Genomic DNA, 12,857 nt, shown 5'->3' with positions numbered 1-12,857 from the left:
ACGGGCCCAGCCGCTCCGCGGCATGTGGGATCTTCCCAGACCGGGGCACGAACCCGTGTCCCCTGCATCGGCAGGCGGATTCTCAACCACTGCGCCACCAGGGAAGCCCGTTGAGGATTAATTTTTAGAGTTTGTATATAACTCAATAGACCCTTCAAAGGGACAGAGGCCTTGATACAAAAGAAAGTTTTCTCAATTAAAAGGTCATCTGATGAGTACCAAATTAATCTCTAGCGGCACATTGAATGCAATTTCTCCAGTGGAAAGCTTTCTCCTAGCCTGTGGCATGACCATTAATGTGGCATAACCACTTTATTCACGTTGGATTACCAATAGTGTGTATGGGCAACAATCCCCAAGAATATAGCACAAACACAAGAGATTCTGTAGCTGCAAAGGTTCAAGGTGGACAAGCCCAGAAGGCTAATGGTGTGAGCTGCATTGATGCAGATGAGCCCTGAGTCTCTGGTTAATGAATCCTGCGGAGATCGGCAACGCAATTTTCAGGATGGCCTAATGATATAAAGTGATGTAAGTGAAATTGAACTCTCTGAGTACAGCTTGTGCACTTTGATGGGTTTTGGCTTAGGCCTACTCAGTAAATAGGGCCCTTCTGGCAGTGAAAGAAAAGGGGAAAAATACAAGCCAGTAAATCTTGTGCTTTCTTCAAATGTGTGTTATTTCTCAACTATTTTGTCTTCATCCTACTCAAGATTGGTCATGAAAACAGAAACAACTAATGTTTTAATCATTTTGTGATCTGAAAGGGAAAACTTACCAGTTTCAATCCTGTTATCAACATCAGTGCTGACTTTTGATGCAGTGCTCTCATTTGCTACACAGTTTCTCACTGTCTTCTCCCTAGAGCTACCACATCGAATAATTTATTTAAAACTCAAAAGAAGCTTCTGAGAGCACTAGTAAAGGCTATTTAGAAAACATTATTTCAGGGTGATCAGATTTTTTTTTCAAATGCTCTAGAACATATTATTTTCACAAATATTTCAGTTAAAGCTATTTTTTTAAAAGTCATATTTTCATTGGGAATAATGAGAGAGAAAGACACTATAGTTCAGCTTTTAAAGCATGAAAGCCAGAAAGTTCAGAACTTACTCTGTTTTCTTGACATAAACTTAGGTCTGGGTGATTGAGGAAATAGTATTTCATATTATAAAATAATAATATTTTCTTTTGTATTAAAAAACTCATAGTTAGGACACAGAAAAGAAGGTTCTTCTACCAAGAATTACAATGGAGACAACTATAGCCATTAGTTTGAAAAAGAGACAAGAAAGGCAAGTGTTTGCACTTGGTTGATGTACTATAGTAAGATTGGGAAGTACAAATTGGGAAATACAGTAAATACAGACAGCCTAGACTATAAGCCAGGCACTTTATACCCACCATTTCATTCAATGATAAAAGCTCTCCTATTAATCTGTTATCACCATTTTATAGGTTGGGGGCCCTGGGACTCAGAAAGGCTTTAAAAAAAACCCTTCACCCAAGGTTGGAGAGCTTATAAAGTATTAATGTTAATACCGGGCACTTGAGCAACATTTTACCTCTGTTTTTGCAGTCACTATAAGGTAACTAAACAGAAATATAGTGGTGAAAATTATTTGCCTCACTAGTAAGTTTATTCAGTTATACATTAACTCATCTTTGGATTTCTATAGTAAACAAGGTACCCCAATGCATATAAAATAGGAATTAATTTACAAAGTACATATACAAATAATTTTTAAGACATTCCATTTCTTTCTACAGCAGGGTGAATTTTAGTCTATGTAAATTAACCTCAATAAACTTGACTTTTAAAAAAAGGGGGGCTTAAAATAATAGGGAATTAAGTCTGCTCTCTGAGGATTACATTATAAAATATATAATGGATCAGAGCAGAGACAGGCAAAGTCAGTGGAAAAGAGCAAGATCCCAGGCCAAAAGGCACTGACTTCATTCATTCATCATTCAACAAATTACTCCTTAGCACCTTATATGGGCCTGACATTGTTCTAGGCACTAGAGATACTGCAGTAAACAAGACAAGCAAGGTCTTTGTTCTCATGGAGCTTATGGTCTAGTGGAGGGGAAAGACAATAAAGAAGTAAACAAATAAAAAACATTCTGGGGAAGAATATTTACTGTTGTGTGGATACTTTCATAATTTATCAAATTAAAAATGGTATGTATAGGAAGAAAATTACTTTAAAATAAATGTAATATATTTATTATTTTATATTTACATATTGATTATATAATATATAATGTTATATATTGTTATAATATATAAACATGCACACACAAAACACACACACACACACACACACATATACCTAAGACTAAGATATTTACCATAATATAATTAGTATTTATTTCTGGGTAGTGGGATTACGAGTGGCTTATTCCTTGTTTTTTTCTCTACTTTCCATATTCTTAACAATAAACCCACATTGCTTTTACCATCAGAACAAAGTACTAATAGATACATCTACATGTGTATATAGGTACACAGATGTCTGGAAGGATGTATACCAAACATTACTAGTAGTTAACTCGGTAGCAAAATATGGGGTGATTTTGACTTTTTTTCCCTGTACTTCTGTATTATTTAAATTGTTTATAATAAACTTCTATTTTTCAAAAATAATAAAGCAACTTTTTTTAAAAGCATGAGTTTGGGGGCAGAAGATATGGTATCTTACTTTGATAGAATTTTGGTAATAAGAAATAGAAAAAAATCTACCATTCAGATACTTTAGAGCTTAAAGGTCCATTTACTTTTGATTTTGTACAGAAATGCTTCCCTTATCATTCTTTAACAAATTTATCTCTAACGACCCTGCCCATGGTAACATAATCCTCCTAATTCAATGGGAAAAGATCATGTACTGATTTATAACTCTACCAAGAAAAGGTTGGTATACATTTATGGGGATGATAAGTAATCCCATAATATCCCTATCTATAAACTTTGAACAGCTTTAGAGAATGTACAACAATTATATCCAAAGAAGACCCAATAGTTCAAGAAAGCAGAAATGTTCCACTGAGGGCCAGATTCTCACCCCAGATAAATCTCAAAATGTTGCATAGATACTTTCATTTCTGATCTGAGGATTCTTACAACTTGTAGAGATTTCTGCTGCAAAATGAAGAAAGTTAAGCAGGAATTCACTATTCTCTGTCTAGAACCAAACAAAAAAATTTTTGTAAAAAATCTTCTTACCTTTTTTCCACCTCTAAAAGAAAATTTTCACTGTTACCCAACTGACTAAAATGCAGCTTGGCAGCCTTTCTCTCACTTTCTCGTACGGCTCGGTCATCTAGAGGCAAAAACCGTGGTCTGAGCATGTTTCTTTTCGGAGTAAACAGTAATGGGTCAGAAAAGCATATTCACAATAGTTTCTCATCTTTTGTTAGAGATGGGTCACAGAATAATGCTGTTATGTTGTCACTGGAGCACTAGTAACTCAGGGAGACTACAGGGACACCATAGCAACAACTGCCACGTAAGTGTAACTACCTCTGCAGCAAAGTACAGCTTGGGCAGCAAACAATCCAAATGGCCTAATCTTAAGGCTGAAAGTTACACCATTTCTGAAAGACTTTTCTTAGTTGCTCTATAATAACTTTCCCAGGGGCATGTAACATAGAAGTTTATATCAATAAGAAATGTATACTCAACAATAAAATTATAAAGGAATACAGACTAACTCATTTGAAGGAATATTTATTGTTCCTTGACAACTAAGCCCCAAAGAGTTGTTGTATTAGTTTTCGATTGCTAATTCAGTTACAAAGTTGGGGCACCTGGAAAAATAAATCTCAACCTGGAAACTTTTTGTTGGGCAGGAAGTGGTGGTGAAACCATCAACTGAAGAAAACTAAAGCTGGAAGTAACTGATAAAATCATAGATTGTCATTCAATAAACAATAAAAGGACTCGTCATACATCCTGCCAAAACAAAAGAGTTACATAAATATTGACTAATAAACAAATATATCCTGCCAGTGCATACTCTGGGCCAACATCCAAAAGGTTAGGAGGCAGCTGGTTTAAAGTGAGATTCTGGGGCAAAGAACAGGGGAGGAGGGTCTCACCCAGTTTCTCCAGAGTTTGTAGCGTGTACACGGCAAATAGCCTATAATCTGTATCTTTCCTGACAACAGGATTGAGTCTCAAATCTAGTTCTTTGAGGAAGGGTAAAGGCTGTAGGCGGGACACCTCCACTAATGAAGGAATGTTGTTATAATATAAATTCAGATCTTGGAGTGAACATAAATACTGGATGCCCTGCAAGGAAAAGACTACATTGTGAAACTGTACATTGGGAAGCACTAGGAATCTCACAGATAAAGATGGAAATACAACTATTACTTTCCATCCTTAAACAGTTACCTGAGACACCCATGAGAAAGGCAGGGCTGAAATTCCCATTTAGTCGCCTGAGAATAAGAATGCTGCAGCCCATGGGCACTGGATGTGTTATACATTAAATAATTCATAGATATCATACATTTCCTCCTTTATAAGCTCTGACATCCATATATCTGCAGTCAGTTCTCTACTTCTGTTGCCCCCCATCACTCTCCCAATCCAATCCTTCTCAGTGGTAGCCAGGCCAAGTCACTTTTGCACTTCTCTCACCCTTGCTATAACCATTCTCCACTCTCCAGGAGCACCTCATTTTAAAAGAGGGAGGGAGGGAGGAAGGCAAAAGAGAGATGGTTCTGGGGAGAAAGGCGGGGAAAAAAATTAAGTGTGTATGTTCTTATATCTCAAGACCTCACTTTTAGGGTGAATGGACTATATGGCAAAACAAAGCAATGCGATCTCCAAGTCTTCCCTCCTGGACCAGTCAAAAGCCCCTTTTGTCCTTGTTTCCCCCTTCAGAGTTACTGCTACCCCACAAGCTCCCCATCCTCCAATCAGTCAGTTCTCCTTGGTAGAAATGTTCTGCCTTCTTCTGTTCTATTTCTGCGGACTTAGCAACCCCTCTCCCTCCCCCCACTTCTCTAGCAACAGTACAATCAGAACTGGGACACTGGAGAAGAAAAGCCACAATTTTTCTCCTTTGCTAAAACCTACTATCAAAAATAATTGTTTAATTTTCATGTATTTGGCTAGTTAGGTGCTTGTGCCCAACACTAAATTTCAGGACAATATTTCAAAACATGTACGTATATGTATAATCACATACTGTTAGTGGTAAAAATGGTTACCATAAAAGGAACTCTGTCATTGAGAGTTATTTCAGAAAGGTAAAATTATTTTCCATCATGTATTTATAAAATAATGTTTTTATTCTCCTCTCATTTAAAATTAACCTTTTTATAATTGCAGGAAGTTTAGAAAACTCAAAGATATATTCAAAACATTTCTGAATAGAACACTGTTTACAGTTGGATGCATTTCTTTCTGGCTTTTTTCAGTTCCACTAACTTCTACATTGTGAAACAGTCAATGGTTGGGAATATTTATCAGTGCTTTTGGCCTCACCCTCAGGGCAGTACCCATTAGGACTGTCTTTAAATGTGTCTGATATCCCAGCTCAAGTAATCTTTTAATGTCTCATTGTAAAAGTCAAGGAAACAATTCTTATCCTCCTCTCATGTTTCCCAGTTGGCATAAATTCATGTATTCCCCAACGCTACACTAGAACTAAACACAAAACATTTATCCCCTGGGAAAATTAAGCAAAATGATTCAGAGCTGCTAGAGATGAATACATGCAGATAAATCATAGATGCAAAAAAATTTGTAAAACCAAAGTGCTTCCTATATGCCAAACACTACAGGAGTCTCATATATGTAATATTTGATTACACATGCTAATTTGATTAATTTTCACAACAGTTTTCAGCCAATTTACAGAAGTGGAACAAAAGAGAGTACAAAAGCAAATAACAACAATGTTCACTCAATTTGTTTTAGTCTGAAAAGAACAATCAGATAAAAATACATATGAGAAGAGGAGACCTAAATAACTCTGAACTAATACTTTCTGAAATTTGTGGTCCAAGTACAAAGGGCTGTTATCAAAGAGTCTAAAGACCTAGTTCAACTTGGAATTTCTGCTTTTAGAATCCTAGTTGGAAATTTGATCTAGCTTGGATCTCTTCTTTCGGGACCCTTAGTTTTAGACCTTGAGATTGGGTCTAGTTTGTGTTGTTGAAAAAGTTTCTGCTAAGAAATGCAAAACTGGAGGGATAATCCAGATCATTAACCAATCCTGGATAGAATCTGTAAGTCTTTCACCTTCAGTCTTACACAGAAGGGCTTTATCAAGACAGCCCCATAGCTGAGCAAAAAGGGAACAGTGGAAGAAATACCATTTGGGGGTCTATGCAAAGAAAATAAAACTTCCATCTCTGTGTGTGTGGGCGTTTATATTTGTAGAGCTCTTTCTGTGTGTTTGCTAATCCTCACACTTTCTGCTTAAGCATGCTTCCACCTACTTTGCTAAACTGCCCTCTGCACCACCATCTCCTGGCGTGGAAATTTTTGTTTTCAAGACCATCATTTCCTCCCCCTCCTAGAAAATACTCACAGTAGTAACTTAGGCCATACACCAACACCATCAGAATCCCCTGGAAATATCCTGGACCCACCACAGATTTATTAACTTAGAGTCTCTCTCAGAATAAGGACTAAGACTCTGTGCTTTTATTATTATTATTATTATTATTTTTTTTTTGGCCATGCCTCATGGCTTGTAGAATCTTAGTTCCCTGACCAGGGATTGAACCCGTGCCCTCAGCAGTGAAAGCAGAGAGTCCTAATTAATGGACCACCAGGGAATTCCCAAGAATCTGTACTTTTAACAGTGCTCCTCATAATTTTTTAACACACATTAAAAATTGTACTATTGGGCTTCCCTGGTGGCGCAGAGGTTGAGAGTCCGCCTGCCAATGCAGGGGTCACGGGTTCGTGCCCCGGTCCGGGAAGATCCCACATGCCGCAGAGCGGCTGGGCCCGTGAGCCATGGCCGCTGCGCCTGCGCGTCCGGAGCCTGTGCTCCGCAACGGGAGAGGCCACGACAGTGAGAGGCCCGCGTACCGCAAAAAAAAAAAAAAAAAAAAAAAAAAAAATTGTACTATTGCCCTAGGCAGTGATAGTTTAATATACTTTTCTCTCAGTATAAAAGGAATTTTTCCCCAATATTTTATAATAAAAAATGTCAAACATAAAAGAATTTTACAGTGAATAGTAAAATTTAGTTTGGAAACATTTAAAAGGAAGATGCTATATTCCCCAGGCTGATATTATCTATCTTTTATTTCTTCCCATCAAAAAAATAAACTGACTGGTCATAGAATATAGAACTTACCTTCAGGCTAGTGATCAAATTTCTTGATAAATCTAAGGATCGGAGACTTTTAAAATTTCTGAAGGCATCACCAATGGAATGGATTTTTCCAGCGTAAGATCCCTGCAATGAAAGAGACTCCACCAGTTCTGAAAAGAGATCATCAGTAGATATATTATGATCTCTGCTTGGATAAAGAGCAGAGTCACTGAAAACAGGCCTTCCTTCCTCCCGTATCTCATCTGTGAAAGATCCTATATTCAAGTCTCATAAGAAGATCAGATCATCCTTTTAAAAGCATCAGTATGGTCTTACGCAGTGACGCCAAGCCTTGGTTTTACAGAACCCTTGAGTTCTCTAATTACCCTGAAGGACGTAGTAAAAGTCTCCAAAAGTTCTCAAAACAAACAAACAAATTCAGCAATTCCACTGATAGGATCTAGCCCTATAGATAATACTCACAACATTTTGCCAGGATATATAATGTAGACCAGAAGGATGTCAATCAAAGGAAAGTTTTAGGAGGAAGGAACGAAGGGAGGGAGGGAGGGAGTCCTGGTTTAATAAACCCTGGCTGCATTACTTACGGCTGTGCGGCTTCGGGCAAGAGTCTAAACCCAATTTTCCTCAACTGTAAAATAGGAACAGTAACAGCATCTGCTTCACAGGCTTGTTATGGGGATTAAATAATGCAGGGAAAGCATTTAACACAGGGCCTGCCATTACGATGCAGTGAATTTAGGAAAGCTAAAAGTTGAATCAGGAACGCTGATAACTTTTCCAACATTTCTACTCCTTAAAAACTTAGAAAGCAAGCTGTGTGAGTCAGACCCCAGGTCAGAGGTGGAGTCAGCAGTCACTCCGCCCGTTTTACCTCTAGGACGAAGTCAAGGTACTGATCTAAACGCCTCGAGAGATCAGCTGCTATTCCTTTTACATCAGACCCCTTTCTGAGTCTCAAAAGGAGGCTACGCATCCAGATGGATCAAAGGAATCGCCAAGTTCTTGAGGTGAAGACTGGACGAAGAGAGGGGCTGATGAAGGAACATCCTTTCCCATTTCACCCCAACCAGGAAAAGCCCTCCTGGGTCGTTAGTTTCCGAAACTGCCAAAATTAACGCCCTTTGTGGCTCCTCAATGGCACCCCGACCTCAAAAGCCCTTCTCCCGCCAATGCTCCTCTTGGGGCTCATTTTCCTTCCACTAGTTCAGACTGTCCAGTTCTGTGTTCCTGGCCTCAGGGTCCGCTTAACCTTGTTTCTCCTTCTCCATTTTAGACTCGGCTTCTCTCCCTCAATTTCTCGCCCTCCTCCTCCGCCGCCGTTCCCCGTCATCTACCTCAGATTCCTCTGCCTCCCCCTCAGTTTTCTCCCCTCAGCCTCTAACCCCAAGCTCCCGATCCAGGCCCTCCCGGCCTAGCCCTACCGGGTTGCTCCAGGGTCAGCGCCCCCAGGCGGCGGATGCCCTCCTCGTCCAGCTCCCACTGCTCCGCCATTCCCGCCCACCCGCCCCACTCCGCCGCTCACCTGTCACCGCCCGCGAGGCCGTCCTGCGCGCTCCAAGCCCCGCCCCGCGCCTCCAGGCCCCGCCCAGCCCCGCGTGCCGCCGCGCTTCCGGGGGCCGTTATTGCCCGGGTCACGCTTCTGCCCACCAGCCTCAGGACCCTAGACCATGGTATGGAGCCCGCCCTGGCGGGGGCCCCAAAACCGCTAAAACAAAGAATGGGTGCGATGTGGAGGAGGATTAGTGCTGTGGGATTAGGAACCTGACTCTGGGACACAGGGGGTGGATAGATATAGCCCCAGCTTTGAAGGGTTTGGGGGCTAGTTCTGAGGAGTCAGAAGAATGTGCCTCCTTTGAGAGTTGAAGTGTTATAGCTCTGAGGGTGTGGGGGACGCCAGGTCTGAAGGGTGGGAGTGTGCTTCTGACGGGGTGGCTTCATATCTCTAGTTCTTGGGGATGTTGTCTCTGAGGCAAGGTGGTGGGCGGGAGGGTGACCGTGCTGGGTGTGGGAGGATCTGAAGGATTGGGTTGGAGGGCAGCTCTCTGAGGCATGATGGGAAGCTCCAGATATGAAACGTTGTCTCTGAGGAGTTGAGGTCCTGTCTTTTTTTTTTTTTTTAATTTTATTTATTTTTGGTTGTGTTGGGTCTTCGTTTCTATGAGAGGGCTTTCTCTAGTTGCGGCAAGCCGGGGCCACTCTTCGTAGCGGTGCGCGGGCCTCTCACTGTCGCGGCCTCTCGTTGCGGAGCACAGGCTCCAGACGCGCAGGCTCAGTAGTGTGGCTCACGGGCCTAGTTGCTCCGCGGCATGTGGGATCTTCCCAGACCAGGGCTCGAACCCGTTTCCCCTGCATTGGCAGGCAGATTCTCAACCACGGCGCCACCAGGGAAGCCCAAGGTCCTGTCTTTAGAGCATGAGGCAGTTCTAGTTCTAGAAACTGATTTGGAAGGAGCTCCTCTGGGAGAGAGGGCTCAGTGTGGAAAAGAGAGATACCCTTTGGGATGGAGTGGGGATGACTATGCTGGGGCTACCCCATTTCCTGCAGTCAATCTGGCAAGAAGCCTTTTGTCCTTCAAGTACTACAGGCCCCCAGCCTGTGACTGAGGGCTCTTCCCAGGCCGAGGTAGTTCTGCACTAACCAGCTCCTGAGCAGTCTCTGGGAAGAAAACTCTGGAAAGCATAACCACATCCTTAACCCCAACCCTCCCTCCAGCAGGCTTCTCTTGAGAGCCCACCTGTGGATGGGCCATGTACCTGTAAGAAGGAGGCAAACTCTGTGGCAAGACCTCTTGTCATACCCTATCTTTAATAAGAAAAGAGGAACTGAGACCAGAACTGTGGCTCACCTTTAAGGAGCAGGTTTTATTTGGCACCCCAAATATGCACACTTGGGACACTTTCACTGAACTCTCAACCAGCCTGTCACCTTTAAGGAGAATAGAAAGCAAAATCAAGAGTCCTTGCATATTTATGCTTTCTGGTCTAGGTGGGGTCCTTAGTTACCCTCAGCTTATCATGTTCAGCCTTACCTATGTTTAGAAAGGCCAGGACTTAAAAGCTTAGATTAGCTCACTAGATCGGCTTTTCCAGCTCTGCTTCTGTGAACCGTTACAGTTTGTAATCTTTCTCTTCATGTCCCTTTTAATTTTTCTAGCCTCTAATGGGCCATGTATAATTGTTCTTCTTTATATCTGAATATTTCAACAAGGCTTGTTATAAGAGAAGAGAACCCCACCCCCTTCTTTGTTGCATGCATTTATTTTCCTAACTCAGCTGTCAAAATAGGAGATGCAGATTTCTGTTGGAGAAGTGGGCTTTTCCTGCCTTGAGAAACCACCTCTTATTTTAACATTCTTTCCCTCCACCAACATTTTAATACAAATTTTGAAACATTTAGAAAGTTTGAAACAATTTTACGGTGAAACTATATACCCACCACCTAGATTCTACAATGAACATTTTGCTGTAATTGTTTAATCACATATCCTCTATCCATCCTTCTATCCATTCATCTTATCTTTTGATAAATTTTAAAATAAGTTACAAATATTGGTACATTGCACCCCAATCACTTCAGCATGCATAATGTTTACCTAGAATTTGTTAACCTAAAACAATCAGTTATTTTTTTTCCAGCAAAACAGGTTTATTTGGGAGCAGTAAAGAACTGCAACTCAGGACGTGCAACCAGGGTGAACCACAAGCAAGTCTGGTAAAGCAAAAGAGGAAGCTCTTTTATAGGGAGAAGGGGAAGTTGGAAGGGGCTGTTATAAACAAAAAATCCATTGGAGGAAACTGGGAGTTTGAAGTATAGTGACTTTTCATTGGCTGAGTTGTGACAGTCTCTCAGTGGCTGAGCTGTGCTTGAAGTATAGTGACTTTTCATTGGCTGAGTTGTGACAGTCTCTCAGTGGCTGAGCTGTGCCAGGCAAGGAGAAAATCTTTCTTCCTCCTGCTGGCCAATAGTGAGGTAGTATCACCTCCTGCTGGAGCTTTGAGTTGAGTTATGTCTCTTCCGTTGGATCTTTTTTTTTTGCAGTACGCGGTCACTGCTGTGGCCTCTCCCGTTGCGAAGCACAGGCTTCAGACGTGCAGGCTCAGCGGCCATGGCTCACGGGCCCAGCCGCGAAGCGGCATGTGGGATCCTCCCAGACCGGGGCACGAACTCGTGTTCCCTGCATCGGCAGGCGGACTCCCAACCACTGCGCCACCAGCAAAGCCCCCGTTGGATGTTTTATTGACCTTGAGTGCCATGTGTGTGAGAGCTCCCTCTTCTGGCCTCCTGATTCCATTTTAGTGAGGCTTCCCTTTATTTTCACAAATTCAGTATTGTTTTTTGGTTCTTTTTTAGGTAAAATGTTACACACTATTTACGACTCTAAATTTTTTTATAAGAGTAGTGCTCCTTGAGTGTTTTTTTAAAAGTCTGATACAGATTGTATGTTTGAAAAAGCTTTCTGCTTTTCTATAGTGTTGATAAGTTAGGTCATCTTGAAGCAAAATGGACAATTTGTTTATGAATAGATAACCTTCAACTTTTAACAATGAACTGAGGAAGGTTAATGATCTTTGCTGCTTTTGTATATATAAAAAGGAAGCCACAGCATTCAGCCATCCTGCCATGGCCTTAATAATGTAATGTCTCTGCAGGTATGATTCCAAGAGAGCCCTGACTTATTCAGTGGGGTGGGGAGCACCTCATCATAACTCTTTCAAAAAGAGCTTTATTAAGATATAATTTACATACCGTACAATTTACTATTTTTAAAGTGTACTATTCAGTGGTTTTTAGTATGGTCACAGAGCTGTGCGGCCATCACCACAATCAATTTTAGAACATTTCCATCATCCCAAAGAGAAATTCCACACGTATTACTAGTCATTTTCCATTTCCCCTCCAACCTCCCCAGCCCTAGGCAACCACTAATCTATTCTCTCTGTATATAAATTTGCCTATTCTGCACATTACATATAGATGGAATAATATGTGGTCTTTAGCATCTGGCTTCTTTCACTTTGCATAATGTTTCAAGGTTTCGTCTATGTTCTAGTATGTATCAGTACTTCATTCCTTTTTATTGACATATAGCATTGCATTGTATGAATACACTACTGTTTGTTTACTAGTTCATCAGCTGATGGCATTTTGGTTGTTTCTACTTTTGGGCTATTATAAATAATTCTTCTATGAATGCCTGCAAATTTTGCTTGCAAATTTGCCTGCAAATTCTGTTTGGTCATAGGTTTTCATTCCTCTTGCACTTATATCTGGAAGTGGAATTGCGAACCATGTAAAAACTCTGTGTTTAATGTTTTGAGGAACCACTGAACTGTTTTGCAGAGCAGCTGCACCATTTTACACTCCCATCAGCAGTGTATGAGATTTCTAATTTCTCCAATCTTTGTCAACACTTGTTATTATCTATTATTTTGATTCAGGTCATCCTAGTGGGTGTTAAATGGTATCTCATTGTGAGTTTTGCTTTGCATTTCCCTAATGACTAATGATGCTAAGTATGTTTTCATGTGCTATTGGCCATTT

The 12,857-nt window shown here is 41.0% G+C and overlaps 2 protein-coding genes across 15 annotated transcripts in view; one reads left to right on the top strand and one right to left on the bottom strand.

Moving 5' to 3' along the window:
* Nucleotides 1–8,807, bottom strand: part of LRRC36 (leucine rich repeat containing 36) — a 37,832-nt gene extending 29,025 nt beyond the window's left edge. The window contains exons 1-5 of the mRNA XM_059044327.2: nt 8,738–8,807; nt 7,335–7,462; nt 4,105–4,297; nt 3,230–3,326; nt 779–867 (exon numbers count right to left, since the gene is read on the bottom strand). Coding sequence (XP_058900310.1) covers nt 779–867; nt 3,230–3,326; nt 4,105–4,297; nt 7,335–7,462; nt 8,738–8,807 — 577 coding nt within the window. The remainder of the gene's footprint in view (nt 1–778; nt 868–3,229; nt 3,327–4,104; nt 4,298–7,334; nt 7,463–8,737) is intronic.
* A 99-nt stretch (nt 8,808–8,906) lies between these two features.
* Nucleotides 8,907–12,857, top strand: part of KCTD19 (potassium channel tetramerization domain containing 19) — a 55,820-nt gene continuing 51,869 nt past the window's right edge. For all 14 annotated transcript variants that reach the window (XM_067019361.1, XM_067019358.1, XM_067019351.1 and 11 more), the window contains exon 1: nt 8,907–8,986. In XM_067019361.1, coding sequence (XP_066875462.1) covers nt 8,984–8,986 — 3 coding nt within the window. In that variant the 5' untranslated portion in view covers nt 8,907–8,983. The remainder of the gene's footprint in view (nt 8,987–12,857) is intronic.

Source organism: Kogia breviceps, chromosome 18, assembly GCF_026419965.1.
Source record: "Kogia breviceps isolate mKogBre1 chromosome 18, mKogBre1 haplotype 1, whole genome shotgun sequence".
Classification (NCBI taxonomy): domain Eukaryota; kingdom Metazoa; phylum Chordata; class Mammalia; order Artiodactyla; family Physeteridae; genus Kogia; species Kogia breviceps.
This window is presented reverse-complemented; position numbering and strand designations above follow the sequence as displayed.